At 41.1% G+C, this 21315-nt stretch overlaps 2 protein-coding genes across 2 annotated transcripts; one reads left to right on the top strand and one right to left on the bottom strand. All coding sequences in view use genetic code 11, as the record gives it.

Moving 5' to 3' along the window:
* Window positions 1-84: 84 nt before the first annotated feature.
* On the bottom strand, window positions 85-11718 carry EGR_09625 (rpgr-interacting protein 1 related; the record flags this gene model as incomplete). The annotated part of the gene is made up of 14 exons (XM_024498874.1): window positions 85-210; window positions 683-783; window positions 863-869; window positions 1074-1287; window positions 1429-1674; window positions 3758-3932; window positions 5704-5812; window positions 5900-5923; window positions 6109-6300; window positions 7002-7213; window positions 7674-7800; window positions 8773-9173; window positions 11399-11535; window positions 11624-11718. The coding sequence occupies 14 exons, from the start codon at window positions 11716-11718 to the stop codon at window positions 85-87; spliced, it is 2166 nt and encodes a 721-aa protein (XP_024346715.1).
* Window positions 11719-14152: 2434 nt separating this feature from the next.
* Window positions 14153-20953, top strand: EGR_09624 (hypothetical protein; the record flags this gene model as incomplete). Its single annotated transcript, XM_024498873.1, has 4 exons — window positions 14153-14281; window positions 15124-15221; window positions 17634-17694; window positions 20789-20953. The coding sequence occupies 4 exons, from the start codon at window positions 14153-14155 to the stop codon at window positions 20951-20953; spliced, it is 453 nt and encodes a 150-aa protein (XP_024346714.1).
* Between the last annotated feature and the right edge of the window lie 362 nt (window positions 20954-21315).

The following is a 21315-nucleotide window of genomic DNA, read 5'->3' as shown; positions in this document are numbered from 1 at the left end:
TTTGGTTAAGTCTGATTTTTCCAGTATTTCCTTCAAATTGATTCTGGCTTCAATTACTTTGCAATTATCTTCATCGCTGTCTCATTACTTTGACGATGTAAGGAAAGGGGGTTCAGCGGCAAATCGGACGGTAATTTCTTCTTGCAGGTCATCCTTGCTGACAAACTCTGGAATCGTGTTAATTTTTCCGAGTAGTTGCACACACTGCACCTTCAGTGAGGTAAAATGCGGAATTTCGGCGTTGCGCACTTTCGACATTCCAAATACGGGGTGAGGATTTCTGGAGATTCTTGAGATGTCGAAAAATTTATTTTTGGAAATACGCGTTGGTGGTGCGTCATGGTGTCATTTGGGGCCATAGTAAGGTGGTGCAATGGTGACTTCATTAAAGCCGCTTGCTTTTGATCGGCCTTGGTCACTGTCTCTTCATAGAAGGTTTGGTGATTTTTGTCCGGAGGCTCTCTACAAGGTGACGACACAGATGGTAAGTTGTCGATGGTTTCGCTTCTTCTTACTGATGTCTAATAACCCACTTGGTCCGTACTTGCCAAATCTAACTCGAAAGGGGATCATCTTAGCGCCTTATGGTCTCTCCTTCGATTGCCTTCGCAGTCTAAGTAAATTGGAACTTTTTGAGTACATTATTCCTGTAATGGTGGTGTTGGTCATTAGGTGGCAATACATTGGCGCGAATGACGCCTCGCGGTTGCCTGTCGCACTTCTCCAGACGATCATTGGGAACTTTGATTGGGTGACATCCGAGCTCCGAAGAGTAGCCAGGATCTTACGTGCAGGAGAATCGTTGGTGAGTCTACATTGAACGGTTTAAGGCTAGCCTCACTTTGTTTTCTACCGCACGTACTATCCAACTACCAGGAGAACACAGACACAGTACTGGAATGTGCTAACGCATGTCTAGTAGGGGGAATAAGTCTTCTTACTCATAACTCCTGTGCTACGAGGTCTCAAAGTGACTTCTGCAGCGCATTAAATGCAGGATTGGCTTCAATTTGTTCTCTCGTCCATTACTTAGTGGTTGATATGCTCCTTTCAAATCCGGTTAGATGTCTTACCCTCTCATCTGCAGTAGTCACGGATTTCCACTCCATCTTAACGCTGATAGGTGGGATTTTAGGCTGCCTTGGAGGTTGTTGATGAACTTCAAACGTCCCATTGACTGATCCACCACTTTCCGCCAATTCACAAAGGGGTACTTCAGCCATTCCGAGATACGATCCTTCCTTCGCCTCAATTAAGAGCACTTTCAGGCTGGACGATCGCAGGTGTCTATACAAATAAACCAAAGTTGATGGATTGTTCTTCTCAGAATCCATTATATGATATGGATGGCATTTGAGGGTGCTGAGACGCACGAGTGGGGAATACCCACTAATTCACCCGATTTAAGGTATTTTCGAGGATGTTTACCTGTCCAGCTGAGGAGAGTCCCTGAGAGTGATCAGTCTGATATCAGTTGCCGGTGGCTCGTAAATCCTGGACACGTACTCTGGGCATCTCCAGAAGGTGTAGGCAAAACAAAAATCCACCTGAGGTGCGAATTCCTCTACACTCAGTCCTATCGACAGTTGTCTCTTTCCCCTTTGATGTGACCTATTAGAGGCTTCGTCGAAATCTCTCAGTCTGCCTTTCTTCTGGTGTTGCTCGAGATAGTCTCTACGGTCAGAAAAGAGGATGCAGATTTGTCAGATTTGTAATCAACAACTTCACTTCTTAGGCATTTTAGGAATGATAAGTAGATACTGTTAAAAATAATTTGAAATCACTCTTTTCGGTTCAGACTAGGAAAATATGATCGGTGTGGGTACTTCTGGTACATCCGTATCCGAACGATTGTGAAGTGTTCACAAGGGAAATAAGGTTTAATGGGTGAAGATGGTCTTTACTGGAAGTTTTGGCAGACTTAGGCCTACAACGAGCGTGGAGAGTTGCCTTATGTGTGCAGAAGGAGATACGAACGTGTAGAGCAAAATCACGGTTTACTTGAATAAGGCAAAGGCGCCAACTTAATTTAAAATTTGTTGAACTGCCGATCTATTGGTATACAACCAAAAAAGTGCGAAAAGGGCATCAAAAAATACCAACTAGGTTAAAACTTATCTTCAACATGAATTACTTTGTCTGTTTAACTCTTCGTTTTTCATTACGTGGGCACTTAAGGCTCAGTGACATGGCTTCCAGGCCATGCTGGCAGCCGCTCTGTCCTTCTGGAATTCTCAGGATGCTACAATGGTGGCAGTGAAAACGGATTCGATCCTAAAGAACAACTCCCCTGGCTTCTACTCCAAAATTGGTCAATCTTAACATGACGGTCGAAAGGTATGTCCTACGGATGGAAGAATCTGTGATGATCCCTAACAGAAGGGTTGGCAATAACGCCTACCTTTTGCATCTACTCCATTCCCGTGTTCTGCAGAAAGGCTATTAAAACAGAAGCGACATTAACCGTGAACTATCTAGAAGAGTTCATTACGGAGCTGTCTACGGTGCATGTGCAAAGATGTCAATTAAGTGGACACGCGAACCCCCCTCCCCTGCCTCTCCATTAGCTAAATAGAGCTCAGATGGATATGGTGGGCAGCACCAAAATGGGACCATAAAGTTAATGGGAAATAAATCCAAAACCCCATCGTCATAAAACAACTTTAAACTCCGCCCTTTATTAAATGACTCTGTTCTGAGGTCAGTGCATCGCGACTAGCAATGGACATACGCGATGGCCAGCAGATCGCCATTTCACCCTAATACTGTTCCCAAATAGGACCGGAGTTCAGACCCAGTTAAACTGCCGAGAGGGATCAGTGACGTTGCAGTCAGATATCTTTGCCGATGCACGCAAATTCGATGAGTGACTCGGCTGGTTTGTGGATGGTCTCATTATAGCACCAACTACGTTAAGATGGTTGCTGCGAGCGTTAAGCCAAGGGAAACTAGATAATAATTGGATTATCTGTTTAACTCTTTTTTTGTTTTCGGACACTTGAGGCTTTGTGATTGTACTTCCGACGGGCGGCATAGCTCCCAGGCCATGCCGATAGCCCTCGGCCCATCTCTACGTCAGCAACGCATATTGTGGTGAAGCATCATGGCTTTTGGCCTTTTCAGTGAGGTCTCAGGATGCTCTAATACCATGGATAAATAAACTGACTAATGGCACAATCCAATACTGCAATGACCCGATACCTAGCTAAGATTTCCAAAAACATAGGCCTTTGACAAATGTTAACTTGATTTTCGTGAAAAAAGAGCGAAATCAGCACAATGCACGCATTAAATGAAGATTCTATTACCTAGAAAAAGTTGTATTCTGCAAGATTGTTCATCAAAGTATTTGCACTTTGAAACAAAATCGTGCAGCCAGAAATAAGTTATTATGGCTGATTTTAACGAGATATATTGGCTCTATTACTCCCCTTACATTACCAAATGTCGTATTGTTTAAGCGTATGAATTAGTAACTTAGAGCGTTCCGCTTAGTACAAATCTCACTATTGAATGCTGGGCTTATCGACTCTGTGAGCTGATCTGCCAATGCTCAAATATTTACCAACAAGCGTGTTTAACCGAGCGATATATTAACAAGTCTGCTAGAGTAAATAACTGTTGGAAATTTGGATATTAACACATAGGAGCTTAAATGCGTCTTCATGAAAGAGAAAACACATCATTCAGTTTTCAATACATGTACCGATAAGCAAGCTGGAATGCGATGCGTCAGCTCAATGAGGTGTTCACTCACCGAAGGAAGCGGTCAATGGGGGCACGGAATCCCACCCAGTAGACGACCTGTCCGACGATACGTTGTTGGTGCTGCTGTTCTCCCTCCTCAACGTCTCGATGCTGCTTTGTGGCGCGAAATCGGCCCACTCGGCTCACTCGAACTGAATGCTGTGCTGTGCCGTCTGTGTTAGTCGCTATAATGTATGAGAAAGCGTAAATGAGCACTGAAACTACTTGCCCTATGTTACCTACTAGCACTGATGCTGAGTCAAGGCGAGAAAGGGGTTTGAAAAACTTGGAAGAGTTCGCAATGCATATTTCCCATGGTCTTTCCTGCTCGAAATCGGTACTCTTCGACTACTTTTCTCCGAAGGTTAATTATCTGCCATCGTGAGGATTGGGACTGCCCCAAAGCCTACACGCTTACTATTTACGCTCTCTGTCTCCCCTGCTCCGACCCAACGTGATTCTGTCGCTATCCTCTATTAAACGATTGTTCTCGCGAACAAAATTTGTAACTATTCTGGGCGTTCTGCGTCTGTAACGGGGGCTGGGTCACTGTGATCTTTGTCTTGGATCGCTTTTATGACAAGTGCTTATCCGTGTTTCCAAATCTTGTGGGAGGTTTATGGCGTGTAACCAAAGATCCTATGAAATAATTTGTCACCGAATTTGGCCGTTGCCAATGCGATAGTCTATTAGGAGAAATAAGACCCCCAAGGAATATTCACGTCCTCTTCATCCTCCTACTCTTCCCCCTTCTAATTCGACATGATTAACTGGCTGTCTTCCAAAGCTTTTTTCGCCTGCCTATTTACCGGGGTTGGCTTTTTCACAGTAGATGAAGCTACTGTACGCGGGATACACCAGTAAAATTGGCAGCCCCTTCCACGAATACTTGTTATTTCTGTTCCAAGTTGGTATCTTGCTACTTGACTGCTAAATTTTGCGATAAAAATCCTCCGATTTCTCTTAGGCAATAGAATGCTCATATGTCCATTACGAAGAACGAGACCGCCCTGTGGAGTATACCTTCAATCTCCCGTCTTCTCTTTCGACCCAATAAGCCTGACATCCTCTGGGATTTGTGAGTCTGTCGAGGTGTCAGTGCTTGCAAGCAACCATTGAGGTTATTCAGAGCTCTTTGCGTTCTTAACACTGGCTGAGTTAATGATGCCGATGCCAAACGCTTACCTGTTCACTCGTGCAGTCCCAAAAGAAAGCAAACCGCCGGAGTTCAGGTAATTCCTTTTTCTATTATGAATCAAATAATTAGCAAGTTTGTTCTTCTGTCCCAGTCTTATTCATTTTCTGTTTCCCATGTGTGAAATGCGGTCCCACATATGTGCAACATTGGCAGGGTACTTGTCATGCCATCAGCAATAACAATCGGCCTCTCCTTATCAAGAGAATACTTATGATGTAGTAATACGTTGTTTGTTCAACTGTCGGTCTTGGGTAACGGGCCACTTGGAGGCTCCACAACTGTACCATGCTGATAGCCCCAATCTCTTCTGCGTCACTAGTGTGCATTTGGTTCGAGTATTATGTCCGGGAGCTCTACAGCATCTCCATGATGAAAAGCGAAGGCCGCATAATGCAATAGACCTAATTAGAAGGATGATAACTGGTCTGAGGGCTGAGCATCTACATCTCAAGCTCGGAATAATCGTAGTGATGGTATATTAATATCCAATTCATATCATTTATCGAATTACTTTGACTTGCGGATGGTGTCTGGAGGTATGTTCTTGTCATCGGATACGATTCAGCCTTCTGCATGAATGTCGTTGAGACTGCTTATCCATAGTTTTAACTTTTACCTTAACAAAAAAGCTGCAAAATGGGAAGGAGTAGTAAAGTGCCGTCTACAACTGTGGTTCATTCTTTATCTTATTACTACTTTCATATTTTGTGGCGTGATGGAAAAACCTTAATTTCATTTCATTTGTAGGTTGTTCTTACATGCGTATGATTCCGGTCGAAGCAGATACTGCAGACCCAACTCAAACTCGCCAATCTGTTGTGATGACAAGTCCGGCAAGACCTTGTGAAGTTCTATGCTACAGTGTTTCTGTAGTACAATAAAAACATCATCTTCACTTGACAACCGATATCTGGAAGTATAAAAACCAACAGCTATTTGCCTTCATTCGCTTACATCAATATTCTTGAGCAATGTTTCCTGAAAGAGATAAAGTCATTTGGATGGAAATGACCGATTTCAAATGGCCTAAGAGTTTTTGCAACGGATTTCATTCAATTTTGTACATTTTAACCACTTGAATCCATTTGGATTTACTGTATTCCTCTGTGTTTCTTGTTTTGATAACACATCTAATTACTGGATTCCATACTACATTACTTCACCTCATGAAGGTAAGTCCAAAATGCCTCATCCGTGATGACAGGATACTGGACGGTGAGGTTGAAGTTGGAGCGTCTGCCGCGGACAGTGCCGGTTGATTGTACTTCGAAGTCGTAAAAACGCCACACGCAAAAGACCCCGTTGGGACATGCTTCCAATTGGTCTGGAGTCAAGTCAATTTCACCCAAGTTGATCTAAAAAAACAGGCTGGTGGATATCAAATAAGTGAACTCATTTACGTGATAAATAAAGAAAAAGAAATATAGAATAGGGAAAATGTCAGTTCTGATAATGTAGGAAGCGTGTAAAGAGCTACCTCAAAAAGATTTCTTCCATCTTCGAACGAGGGGCCTTCACTAGGAAAGGATTTCTAAAAGAAATGCTGATAATTGTATCGGGTATTGTTGCTTGAAATTCTTGACTCAAAAACAACGTGTCAATATTCTATTCCTTATGCGTTGGTAATAGCTCAGACTAATGCCGCTTGGAAAGACCTGGCCCCAACCAACTCTTCCATCTGGGCTCCATTTCCCGAATGTCTAGCTCTCTTGGCAATTGTCACTTGGAGGAATGTCATCCGTGGTATGCAGGGGACAAACATGGTGCTGTGAATCTTTCTTTTTCCTTTTTGTTTCGAATAAAGTGCAAATTGTCTCGCCTGTCAGTTTTGTGGTATGAGTAATGAGGTCTTGAGTGGTATAGTTGTGCTTGAACGGCGCTTTTGTTCGGTTGTTTTCTAATAAGATTCCCTTCCACCCTTTCAAGTGTGACTATTTCTTTTGAATGAATTCAAAGCATGCATTATGAAACTGCCACGTTTTGAATTACTTTTTAAGCGGAAACTCATGTATACACACACACAGGAGCACCCATTAACTTGCGTTCATTCCATTACCGCTGTAGGCAAGGCTCTCTGTAAGCCCAGTCCCTTGGCCCGACCACTCCCCGGTTCTAGAAGTGGCGTGTACTTCCCGAATTGGGTTAGGTCGAACTGGGTCGTGGCGTTCACCACTGCCCTCCGATACTCCTCTGGCACTCGGTACTGCGTAATGGGTAGTCGCGCTCGGGCCAACCCCCCTACTGCCTCCGCGTGCGCACCCTTTGTCGCTGAAAGGGTTGGATGGTATAGCGTCTATTAAATCGAAGGACCAAAGATTCCTACTGAAAAAATCTGGGACCTCTTGTGTGATGTGGTGTCCAACTACATTCTAAAGAAAATCCCAACACCGTAACTATGTTGTCAGTCTTTTCACCGCATCTTTTGGATGCTGAGAGCCTTGAATGGTTTTTAATTTGTCTCAACTAATTTTTAAAGAAAATATCCCATATTTATTGGGTTCCTATTATTGGTTGCTGGAACACATTCAATGCTCATTTTATGGTTAGTTTTTCATTTTCATAACGCAAACTTACCACCAAATTTAAATTGATGTGATCTTTTTTCAAAGAGGAATAGCTATCTAATAAGATAATAAAGAAGTCACAATCAGTAGTCTTAAAAATGAAGATTATGCGTATCATCGACTTTCCAGCAAAATAGGTTTTATTACAACATTATAAACATTACCCTCATTCTGAGGTGTTTTTGAAGTCCATGGAAGTACATCCGCATCAGTGTCTCCAGCGGGGTATTCCCTTCGTCTACTCATCCGAATAAGTGCAGCTTCCAAGTCCTTTACACTCAGGCCGACTGACTAAATTGAAGCGGAGACTTTGACCATAAATATGTGAAGATACTGTGCAAATGATTCCAAGATCAAAAGTAGCTATCAAGGTTACAACTAAGCCAAGTCTTCCGCATTTAATAGACAACTATGGTAGTAAGCTTCATTACTTTTCCGACAGTTTGTTTTCTGCAAAAATTGAAGACGATAGACGAATGGGCAAATTGCTTGAAGGTGGTTTGATAGATACTGGGTGGAGTCGATTCTGCAAATAGAAAACTGGCCAGGCGTGAAACGAGATAGAAATGAATAGAAAGGTTAACTAATCTAGAGAGTAATAAAGGAAGACTGCATTAATGAAAGCAAGCATAGATTGAGTAAGAGGTGGTTGCGTAAATTCAGTACGGGTTGATGAATGAATGGATCTGAGACAGCTGGATGGATGTGTAAATGATTTACGATGAGTGGATGAATTCTTGACGGGTATACGGATGGGGAGGTTTCAGATGAACTGATAAGTAGATAGAACGGTTTGATTTTAAATAATATGGCCCAATGACATCGGACCGCACTCATGTACATATCCACGGTGAGTGTGTCCGTGCTCAAGACGGTGGATCGGGACGTTTAAGGCGAATGAAATTTTCTTTATAGCTGACCATATTTAGCCATGCATATCTCTATCCAAGACAATAAGTATCCAAGAGTATTCTGTCACTTAGATAGAAGGCAGAATCACTGGCAGCGTTAGTTTTCTCCACCACAACCAAGTTCACGGAATAAAATATGATTACTTGGGCAAACGGAATTTGTAAAATTAGCCAGTCAGGGCTTAGAGAATTGACTAAATTTTAAATAAAAGGCCAGGAATGAATAGATGATTTACAAAAAAGTAAGGATATCAAAACTAAATAAATTTCCACTGGATGTTTGATTATTTACCAAAATAAGGACAGGGTAGTGAACCATTGAAAGGATGGCAGAATCGGTGCCCCCTCTTACCTCACACAGCTCCTGCAAATTCCGAGAAGGCTGACTGTCCTCCAGACGTCGGGAGAGTGCTTCGATTCGCGTCTCTGCACTCTGTGCTCGCGTCTGCAGGGAGCTGTGGATACGACGCATCTCTTCGTACTGCTTCTCCCGATCACCACGCGATGCGGACATCTTGCGCTCCAGATGCTGCAGTTTTTCTAGCAATAAATCTACCGTTTGGAGGTCGGATCCTCTTGCCAAAGAGCTTTTAAGAGGATGGATGAGGATCAAAAAGGGACTGGACTGTGCATGAATATGTGTTTGTGTACCCGAGATGGATGGGTTTGTGATGGATAGATCTTGAAGGTTTGATACTCGAATGGACGGATAGATGAGAGAGCGATAGACATGGCAAGGTTGAGAGGGAAGGGCTGGAACCGGAATGAATAGTTGAGTCCGAAAGAGATGGACATATCCAGGATGGAAAAATGAATGGGTGAGTGGAGTGGTTATCAGAAGAAAGAATAATATAGAGGCTTGGAGAGCAAGCATACCTTTTTAAAATTTGTTCATTGGATTCGCGTAAGATTTTATTTTCAGTTTCGTATTCGGCCACTTTGTCCTCAAGCTAAAGTAAAAGGTTAACGAATATTTGGGGACTTTATTTTGCATAGAAAAGATGACAAGTTTGACAAATATGTCTAGTTTGGTAGCATTGTACTTAAACTAGAAATATGGTTCTCAAATTATGCAGACAAACGGTGCCGGGAGTTATTTGGCCACATTACTCCTGTATATGCTACTCAAATATATCAGCTACTCCTAAGTCCTGGTTTGCCTTGGTTAGTGGAAGCTCATCCCCTAATTAGAAGCTTTATTTCTTCTTTTTACCATATAAAGCGTCAAACTGAAGAAATAAACATTTCCGTTACACGTAAACAACAAAATTACATTAAGAAACTCCATCAAGTCTTCCGAATCATTATCCCCAAAGTTCTAAAATTGGCATGGAGTGATTTCATTCCCACTTCAATTAATTACCGCAAGTGTTAAAGATTTAACGATAATAAGATTTTTTAATTCATGTATTGTAGCGATCTTATGGAAAAATAGGAAAATGAAGACTGTCTTAATGGCCATTAAATCTAAGGATAAATGCTAAAAAACCACATTAGCGTCGAAAATGAGCATTTCAATGCGAGGTACCATAAGGAATGATTAAAAAGGAAAGGAAGCATAATCTGTAGCCATATATGTGTCAAATAAACACTAATTTAGTAAACAATTGTAATGGGAAAAATCTTACAAAGAAAAATTGACAGCAGTAGGTAAAAATTATCAAATATGTTAAAAGGTGGCGGCATAATCTTCTCCAAACGTATTTTATAAAGTGTCGGTATTTCGGTCTCTTCTTTAACTTTCGCCTAGAATCGAACATTCCGACTGATTATGAAAAGGAGACGAATCTCCTTTTATATAATTAATTGGCTCTCTCATGACGTTGCCCCAAGCACTGCTACAATTAGAGGTAAGAAAATAAATGACCTTCCCCTTACGGACCCACGTACACATAGAGAACGATCGAAAAACTGAAGCCCACTAACTACTGCAGCAGAAGCGGTGGTGCCAATAACAACGACAGTAGCAATGATAGCACCAGCATCACTAATGACTGCTTTACCACCACGTGGAATGAACAAGACGAATCTGACATGGGAAATGAGGTTATCTTACGTTTAAGCATGCAGAAGTGAATACATTGTCTAGCGCTTCAGAGTGATCAAACATATTTTTAGCCAGATTTGTCATTTTAACATCCACAGTTAGTGCAGATATTAAAGAGGAAAAGTGGCATTTCCTCTCTCTTAATTAACTACACAGTTCAGTACAACATGGTTTGTATCAAGCGGCAGTAGTCGATAGATAGATAGATTAATAGATAGATGGATAGATGGGCAGAAAGATAGGCAGACAGGCTGATTGATTAATAAATAAATAAATGTATACGAGCACACCACTAATGCTATGAAATTTACTGGCGATACGTAAGTTGACTAATGGTGCAACTTTTTTGTCAGACCACTTACTGCCACTCAGCTTAACATGAGAAGGATCACGCCACAGATAGGGACCCAAATGCTAGGGATCAAACAACTTGGTAGTATTACGCAGGAGAAAGATAAAACGTGGAGGTAGTACGAATATTGGGTTCCTACATACCGAAGTTATGCATTATAAGGCTTAAGTGAGTTCATTCCCATTTGCAAGGTGACACAGGTGATTGATTGACTTGGAGCAAGGGATGGAGACAGTAGTTAATTTTGAACACCACTCCTAAGAATACAATTGATAAGTAAGTCTGTTTCCTAAGATTGGCTATTCGGTCAGTAAAAAATTGGAACCCTTAAAACTAACTTAAGGATGGGTTGAACACATGGTTCAGAATGCTTTTACCTATGCCATGCAATTTGATCTTAGATGTTACTCACATAGGCCTCCGAAGGTATATTGAACGACCCTATTGTTAATACACAATATTCCAAAGATATTTTAGCAAGGAAATTGTTTAGTAGAGTGCTATAACTTACAAAATGCAGTTTAATTTGCAGTTCATTTTTTCCCATAGAATCTGTCTGCATATCTTGCTTATGAATACTGTGTTTCTCTAGGTCCACCAAATTCAGCTGCTCCCGTGTTGAGGCCACCTGAGTCGTCAAGTGTTCAATTTCCTTCTCCTTCTCTGCAAGTTGTCTTTTTAAACGTATCATTTCAATGTTCTCGGCAAAGGTATCTCTAAATCCAGCAAAAGAGAAATATTTCCATTCACAGTAAGTAAAACCTGTAATATATGATGGTGCTAATGATGAACGACGAAAAATACCTCTGTTTGAATGCATCTTCTGCTTCTTCTTTATCACGAATTATCTTATTCTGATTGTCGACTACCAGCTCCAGTTCCTTAATGCGGGATTTCATTTGTATGTTCTGATTGTTAAGTTGCTTTATGGCTTTCTCTCTAAGAAAATACAAGAATAATAGGCAAATATCAAGACCAAAGTTAAGAAAGAATTAATATGATACCCATCAATGTAATGTCTGTAATGTGCTTAGAGTTTTTGGCAATTTATTGGTAAATATTGCAAGAAGCAGTTGTTTGAAAGTCACTTAAGTCAAAATATAATTCTATGGCTTTGTGTGTTTCGCCGACAAGCAAATGCATTCGTATGTAAAGCACTGGATCAACTGATATGAATAAGATAAAAACTAACAATGCTGCGTTTTGGACATTTTGCCTTTTGATTTTCCGTAAAAGAGGTGTTGATTTATCCAAAGGTGGTTCTTCGTCCTTGGAAAGATAGAAACGCACTACCGTAAAGTGAACCAAATTCAATATATTTGTTGTAAAAAGAAAAAACACACTAAATATTACAAACAACGTGTAATATCACGAGAAACACCGCGCAATCCTAATATTTTACCAAGCTATTTTTGTAAGAACAAGAGTCCCAAAATTGCCAACTTTGTATATAATATCATCGTCGTACCTTTTTGGTATGTTGATCTCCTCGAAAAACGTCCTCCTTCGCCTTAGCATATACATCGGAAAATTTCTTGTTATCCGCTGCAATTCTCATAATTTTTGTGCTAAGCCTTTAAGAGTTGCAATAAAGTGCAGATACTCCTACGTTTTAATTTTACTGTTTTGTTCTGCAATAACTCGGCGAAACTCCTGATTTTCATCATATAAACGCAAGTAAGCATCCTCCAGCTCGTCTTTAGTCCATTCTCGAACTTTACCAACACGAATAGCCATTAATTTTTTCGCCTACTTAACCTGCGCAATCCACACACGAGAAAAATACATTTCAATTTTCATCAAGTTACGTTACTATTAGCAACAAATGGACAGACCAATCGCATTCTAAGGTTGCAACATGCATTCTAATCGACAAAATATGATGATGTTTTTGAGAGAATTGGCAAAATCAAATAAATGCATTGACTTTTCACTCAACGCCTTTGTAGGCTGCAAAAGGGCGTAACTTGCCGTGGAGTTCATAAAAACGGCAAAATAAATTTCATCAGACGATTCTGGTATGGAAGAGTTTGCTTTCTTCAACTTGCTTAAAATGCCTATATAAATATAAAACTTATGCTACAATTTTTGCGCCTCACGCTGTGGCGTCCACTTTTTTGCTTTCTAGATGCCTCATTTGTAATCCCCAATTGTTATCCCTTTAGTTATTGAAAACGGCATTTTACTAGTAGTCTGCATAATTGCCCCTCATAATTTTTCCAGTCTAATGACGCTATCGAACATTTGTATTGCATTTTACTTTTGTATTCGGCTTCAGACCCTTGTATCCTGAAGATTGTCTACAGGAAGCCGGCTTCTATTTATGGTTTATTTAATTTTTACGGGGGATAATTGTTTATCTCTCCCTTAGAGATCGGCAACGTCCACTCATCTGAAGCTGGCGGAAACTTCCCATTCGTTGAATGTACCTTTAATTGAAAAGCTATCAGTTTATGGCAACCACGTGACGGAGCGTACGCCTTTAGCCCCAGAGGAGGAAACTAGCCCCGACCCCCTTTAAATCTTAATAATCCACAAGAGCTCGTTTCATTCACCAAATAAAAATGCAAATTTTCACACGCTTTGTGTGTCTAGAATATGAAACCGGAAGTGAAAGGGAGGAACACTGAACCTATTACACTCGTCGTCTTAAAGGCATATTCAGCAGAGCATGCATCACAGCCAAATATGGGTTACAGAGCGCCCAAAACTGTCCTTGAAGAAGGAAGATGCCATGATCCTAGGACAGAACATATGCATTCGCGATACAGAGGGGCTTGGCTACAGGCGTGACCCAGAGGCCAGCTTACTCGGCTAAGGTACGGTAGTGGGGACCCAAGGTGATCCCTTTACCGGAAGTGAGAGATAAACAAAGATTTAACGTTTTATATTGTGTCTAAAACCGAACAAAGTCTTCTTTCTTCGACACCCTTTGCATTCCTAAGTAGTGGCGTTCGATATTTATTGAGAAGTCTTGGGGTAAAAGGATTTTAGTAGTGTTAGCACCTTTTGGAAGGGCAAAAATTCACTCAATTTTCGTGAAAATTAAATGGATTTATGGGTCCCACGATTTTTAAATTCAGCTTTATATAAGCAAATAATTTAAACAACTCAAACCTTTTCTGCTTTCCATTATTAAATATCCTAGCAATTTTTTTACCACTCCTATTATATGGGTTTACCAATTTTACGATTGTCAAATAAACTTTATTCACCAAATGTTTTCTCAAAATCCTTTCACCCTTGCATTTGTTCACACGCAAACCCATTTTACACCCCCTACTTAAAACTTATAAGTACGCTAGTCACTTTTGAGATGCTTGCTTATTAGCTATGAAAAAATCGTGTTTTGACCATGTTTCTATGACGATCAACCCACCATCAGTTTTGTCGCCAGATAATGCAATACCAGACATGGACATTCCAGTGATTCCCTTAGAAATCAGACAGTTGAATCCCATAGTAGTAGGATGCGCTGTTAGTGTTGTTTTTGGTGTCCTCCAGTTTGCCCTTTGTGTTGGTGTTTTGACCAGACCGCCGATGTTTATCCCAAAAACCGGGGAGCACGAAAGTCGACCCTTCTACTCCTTACCCCTTTTGTGTGCCATTTGTCAACAACCCAGGCTGTGGGACGGGTACGTCTAGAACGTCTGCTCTATCATGCATCTTTTCCACTTTGCATCGTTTCAGGGCCTCGTGTTTCTTCCTTTCTTTTTCGCACCTTTTTGTTTGTCTAGTTGCAGTAGGCCGAAATGGGTGCTCTGGCTCTGCATATTTGAGGTGGGTTTTGGTGTAAAGGACTTACGTAATTCTCTCCTCTCCAAGGTTGAATAACTAAATGCATCCAAGCGCGTTTTATGCCACTACTACGCCCTAAAAAAAATGTTAGTCATTCGTCTTATGTCGAATGTAATTATTAATCTTATCAACTACTAACATTATATACACTAGGAGGTTTTTTTGTAGTAGCCTGCAGTCGCCGAAACTAATCATTAATTGGTGTGCGCGCTGTATCGAGGATCTCAGGGGAATCCCTGAAGTGTGCACCTAGCAGCTTAACTTTTCCTCGTCTGAATCATGTAGTCACTCTACCATCCCGTTTTTATGTCTATACATGGGGTTGAATGCAACTCCTCTGGGGGCCCTTTTTTCATTGGTTTACGTTAAAAGTGGAGTGGGTCCTTCTAACCGAGAATCTTACACGTAGCACCACCTTGGACTAGTCTGATCATGGTCCATGTTTTGTTAATTTATAGGTTTAGTGAGTGTGGTGCTCAAAATAAACGGCTTTTTATGACATTTAGATTATCACTCTAAAGAAGTATTCTTTGAGCCTCTTTTTTTTCAACCAGACATTACAATGGTCTCCAACTGGTCATTTAAAACTGACATTACAAAAACCGTAAGCCTCTAAAGCGTCATTAGCCATTCCTTTGATACATCCTGATGGGGCATAATTTATTAAGAACCTTCTGTCAATTCTACCTCACTGCATGCATTAAAACGAGTCTATGTTACTTTTGCAGCAACAACATTTTCCTCCTGAGTGGAGGTTGACTGCACTAAGAAGCTCCAGTTTCATTTTGACCATCGGTTTTTTTGTTTTATTTATTATCACATCAAACTGTTACCAGAAGCCACTTCCCCCCACAATATGGCGGACTCTTAATTTAATTAGAAAATTTTTATCACACATGTTCACCTTTTTGTGTCTATCAGTTACACCAGTGTGTCTTAATTGTTGGTAAGTCTTTTTTTTTTCACTCGATCAACTCGTGAGTGCCATTTGCAGACACTCCCACTCACACACACACATGGATTAAGGAAATGGTCGTTATGACACAAATTTGCAGAAGGGTTATCACCACCTCGTGCCAAGGTGTCAGTAGGAGCTCTTTGAGGGAAGGAAGCCTGGGTACCCTAGTGACTTTGACAAATAATAGAATGTGGTGATGGTGATGATTTGCTGACATGAAAGACCGGCCATCCACCTCATCCCTCTTTGGCGCTTTAAAGTTGGAGTTACATATTCCCATACCAGGCTCAGGTTAGCTCATCCACTTCCTTGGAAGTATCTCTAACCAAACATTTCCTCAATCTAGGCTCTTGAAGACGTATCAGTTTATTGCAGACAGAAGTGTGTGTGTGTGTGTGTGTATGTGTGCTTAATACTGCGCAAAAACGCGGTTTGTTTACTCCAAAATCCACCTGCGCTTCAGTCAAATAGACTGCGTTGAAAGTCTCCACTGATTGTGCTCTCACTTCCCCTCCCTTTGGCCAATTAACTTTTTTACATCTCTGATCCCCAATTTGGATCAAAAAAGGGGACTGGAGTCGATAAGCTGGCTAAAAAGTTTCCATGAGCCCGAAGTTGCTTTCTGGTTGTTACACGCCCCAATGTTTCATTACAATTATGTAGTGGATTTTTGTATCCTTTTCTCCTTCTGTGTCGCGTCGAGATAAACCCAGAACGCGACAGTATTTGCTATGCGCGTGTTAGCTTAAATCCAAAACAAAGTACTATTTAATTCCGCTACTTCAAACGAACCGACAGGCTTGTTTTGTTGCATCTCCTCTGGGGTTGTTTTCCTCGTCCGGAATGCGTGCAAGCGCGCACGCATGCCAACACACATGCAGGCGGGCTAGATTTCAATAACGTCGTGCACCGCCTCTTCATTCTGGTCTCCCCGACCTACTTGTCATTGCAACTTCAAACGACCCATGCGGCATGGCGAGTTAAGGCATTCCTGCCCCATTTCTGCCCCCTCTCCCCTTTTAATCCTCATCCCATCTCCGCAGGACGGAGTCGCGGAGATAAATTAGGCGAATTTGCCGTATTTTTGCTCTTCCATGAAATACTCCATATCTGTCTTCTTAAGGCCGGAAGTTCTGGTGTGTAATGCGATTTGACCACACTTGAACAACACTTAAACGGCTAGTGGTAGAATGATGTCACTGCCGAAGTACGAAAGGTCGCCGGACATTCAGAGACGGTTCACTACTGTCTCAAAGACAGCCAGTCAAGCTGTAGCAGAGCGATATCCATCTAATGCGCCTCCAGGACAGACAACTAGGATTCTTCAACTCTAGTTCTTGGAATATTCCGCACATGTCCGTTTAAGCGAGCACCTAGCAAGGTTAAAACTGAAGTGTATGCCATAATGTCTTGCATGGGTCTGACTCGTCACTATTGTTGAACTGACCGACCTCTGAGGCGTCTAGGATGCTAAAAAAAGAGAGAACTTGATCCACCCAACTCAACGATAACACCTGCCCTACATCACAAATCGCTTTAATGACCTCAAAAGCGAAGGAGGTAAGGGCACATGTAAAACGCACTGAATTCGCGAATCAGGATCAGTATAAAGTACATTTTCTCCCAGAAGGTTTAATTTTGGAGAGAATTGACAATGTCAAATGTTGGAAAGTAGAGAAATCTGAAGTTTGGAGATTGAAACCTCCACTGTGGTTGTAAGCTTCTTTAGTAAACATTAAGTTGTACGCATAAATAAGTCAATAATAATCTAAGTGTTTTTACTTAGGAATTATCACTTCCACTTCATTACTGTTTTCGTTTTTTTTTCCTATCTAACTTGACAACTCCAGCCAACTTACGAATTGCTACGTGGTAAGGGGAAAATTTGGTGCTACTGATAGCTGCTTGCCCCATCTCCTCTTGCTAGTTCTTCCCTACACCAAACTGTGATATCCGTCCTGGATATCTTTAGTCCAGTACACTCTTTTGGGATCTATGCATGTATTACTGGCGAATCCAAAATATGATTTCCAGATAATTTTTGTCATTACTATCCAGTCCCATAAATCTACGTTTAATGTTTAGCAGGACTTTTACTTTGAACTTACTTTTACAGTTGGTAATAATGAGGTTCCTCGATTTGTGCAGCTCTTAAGAAAGGAAGGCTATCTTTTCTTTGATTCTTTATGTAAGTTTTGAGAGTTTTCTCTTGTCCGACCGCACTTCCTCAGCAAGAGTTGTCTCCTCTAAAAAACATCATTTTTTGTCAAGGGGGATAGGCGGCAAAGGATGCGTCTGTACCGAAATTTCAAGTTCATAGAACGAATCAGAAGTTTAATTTCAAAACTAGGAATTCGTTCAAGGGTGTCTAGACTCTAGTGATGCAGATAAAGTATTTATGGCAACTCATTGCCTTTCCGGAAAAGAAAAGGCATCTTTGCTTTGTAATAATGAGGAATTAACTTGTGGAACATATGCAGGGGTTGAAAACTGGACATCGCGACAGCGATGTATGATCCAGGAATGTGTCAGTCCATAACCCTTCGATTGAACGTCGTTTCGACCAGTTATCTCTAAAATCCCTCAATTAAATATTAATGACTTTTATCTACCCACGATGTTGGATTCGCGTGCATTTAGCTTCGTCAGTGGGGGATTAAAAGTGGGAGAAGCCATAGGATTTTAATGAATTAAATTCACCCTAGCATCTTAATAAGTCTAGGCAACTTTAAATGAGTATCAATAAGAGATGTCTAAAATATGCCCAACAAATTTTTAGTAGTGGAATTTGGGATACCACAAACTGCGCACCAACATTTGTCTACCAAAACTCCTTACACGTATGCGTTCATTCACGCATACAGACCGTAACATATCAAGTTGGACAAAAAATGAAACAAAATTGTCTACCACAAGATTAAATTCTTAAAAATCCTTTCCAATCTGTGTCGAAATGCAAAAAAATGGCTGTCATTGTTTCACTAAGCCACAATGTTATTTTTAAGATCCGTAGGTAAAGCAAGGGCTTGGTTTTTGCCATTACCCCTAAAATCAATAAAAGGATGAATTTTTTAATAAGAACTCTTCTTAAGAATGATGTGAACTCATGACAAGGCAATCAAATTAATTAGAAAATCAATCACAGCCAAAGTCAAATTCTCATTGGCTAGCCTTCTCTCCCTCCTTTAATTAATGACATATTTAACAACCCCAGGCCTAATTGTTACTGGAGGGGTGTGGAGGGGGAAAGGCTGCACATTGAATGCATGCTGGAAAAGGTTTCCCCTACAAACGTGATAATATAGCCGTTGGGCTCATTAATATTAGCGGTTTTACTGAGGGCAGTGGGGGGATCACTGCAACCACTTGAGTGGAGCATTGAACAAGCTATTCATTATGAACATAAGGAGGAACCAGCCCCCACTGCAAAACCGCCGCCCAAAATGCATGAATCAGACATCGGTTTCGGTCGGTTGCATTTAAATAAATGAAATAAACTCAACGGTTGTGGCGGTATGTAAATGAATGGGAATATAATTAACTTAAGAACATTGGGAAATCAGTGAATAATGTCACTAGGAAAACGGCATTGTGATATTAGAAAAGGCGCTACTTTTTCTTTTGTGGCTCACGGATAGGATACTTGCAGATTCCTCACCATTTTACACTCTGAAAGGAGGCAAGCAACCGTTTTTATGCTCAGTTAATCACTACCAAACGGCATTGTGGCAATCTCCTGCATTATTCTACTTCATGTGGGCTCCTCGTCATTCATCTGCTCATGCTACCTCTCCACTTGCGTGTGTACATCCCAAAGAGAAATTAAATACTAGGTTAGGGCTTAAGCGTTCCTTACAATGCTGAAAACAGGTGTCTGGAGATTCAAAAGTCGTTTTAGTAAACATCTTTATCGTGTAAAGGATAGTGCATGTTTGTGTCGTCTATTCTTTTTGAATTAAGACAAGGTGAATTGCATTGGCATGGAGGTAGGCACTCTAGACCGTATGTCCAAGACACCTGTAAGCCAATTTTAAGGAATCCGATTTTTTATTGACTGACTAGCCAATCTTGGAACACTGCTTTGCTTATCCTGTCGAATGTACTCCAAGAAGACGTGTTGCTCACAATTAAGTGTTACCTTCATCGCATGCTCCAAGTCAATCGTACACACACCACCTAGCAAATAGGAATGGACTCACCCGAGCCCCTCAATACATAACTTCAATTTTCAGAAACCCAATGTTTGTGCTACTACTACGTTTTACCTTTCTCTCCCTTAATGCTGCCTACATTTTGAGCCTCAGCATTTGGCTCCCTATCTGTGGCGTGATCCTTCTCATGTAAGATCGAGTGGCAGTGAGTGGTCCGACGAAAAAGTTGCATTATTAATCAACCTACGTATCGCCAGTAAATTTTATAGCATTTTTGGCGTGTGTGTGTGTACGTCAAAATGTACTCATTTATTTAGCTACCTATCTATCCACCCATCTACCTATCCATCTATCAACTCTTTCCACGTGGATCATCACGCGCGAATTAAGCCATGTCGCACCGAATTGTATAGTTCATGTGAAGCAATGGGACATCAATTTACCTCTTTTGTGTTGATATTAACTGGATATATCTAAACTACAGGCCTGATTAGAAACACGATCTTACAGTTGAAAGTGCTTGATGATGTATGCACTTTCGTGCGCCTGAGCACTTAACCTCATTTTCCATGTCAGACATGCCTTGTCTGTCCCAGAAGATGGCAAAGCGAAGGTCACAGATGATGGTGCTGCCATTGCCGCTGCCGCTTCTGCAGTAGTTGCTGTTGGGCTTTGGTCCGTCTGTCGGTAGGTCGGTCTGCATGTGTGTGTATATAGGTGTGTGTCCGTAAAGAGGACGCCATTTATCACCATACCTCTAATTGCAGCAATTCTTGGGGCAACGTCGTAGGAAGCCCAATTTACCTCAAAAAGAAGGTTCCGCCTCCCCTTCACGATGGGTCGGAATGTATGATTCTGGGCGTGAGGTAAGGGAGGTGAATGGGAATCCTGACACTCTTTTGGAAGACGTCTGGCGAGATTTATGTACCACCTACATAAAAAATGATTGCGAGACGAATTGTAGGGTAAGGACCAATAAATTGAGTTATGGGCCTTTTTTTGACTGCGTTGCTTGCTTTTGCGACCTATCTTTGGAAGCCATTTGATGCATTTTATTTCAAGTTCTATGATTCAAAAGGTCTGGTCATATGCAAATTAAATGAAGGCAATTTATCTAATAAGAAAGTGGTTGGTGTTTTTTTTGTTTTGGCCATGATTGGTCTACCACCGTTTCGCCTTCGTTTCTGTGTTTACCGCATACTACTGAAATCAAATAGAGTGCTATAGAATGCGAGGCTTTTCTCAGGATGTCTAAGTGCATTTCTACCAATTTCAGAGCAATCCGAAAACGTTTTTGCAATCTTACAAATGGTAAGAGCAACTTTGCCCTTCAAAAAATGGCTAGAATTGAAGTCTTGTTTGGGAAATGGAAACAGTCACTTCAATGCCTGCCTTTCAGCTGGAATTAAACCGTTAACCCGTATCATTTACCCCTTCCAACTCCGGACACGCATTTGTCTTTAAAAGTGGCTAACCTTCAGATGTCACTCTGAACCAGAGCAAATAGACCATTTAAAGAACCATTGTATTGCATGATAGTTCACCCCATTAATAGACCCATTGATTTTCGGGTCAGGTCGCTTGAGTGA

Source organism: Echinococcus granulosus, assembly GCF_000524195.1.
Source record: "Echinococcus granulosus chromosome Unknown EG_S00157, whole genome shotgun sequence".
NCBI classification, from domain to species: Eukaryota; Metazoa; Platyhelminthes; class Cestoda; order Cyclophyllidea; family Taeniidae; genus Echinococcus; species Echinococcus granulosus.
Note: the sequence above shows the minus strand (reverse complement) of the source record. Positions and strands in the feature narration are given on the sequence as shown.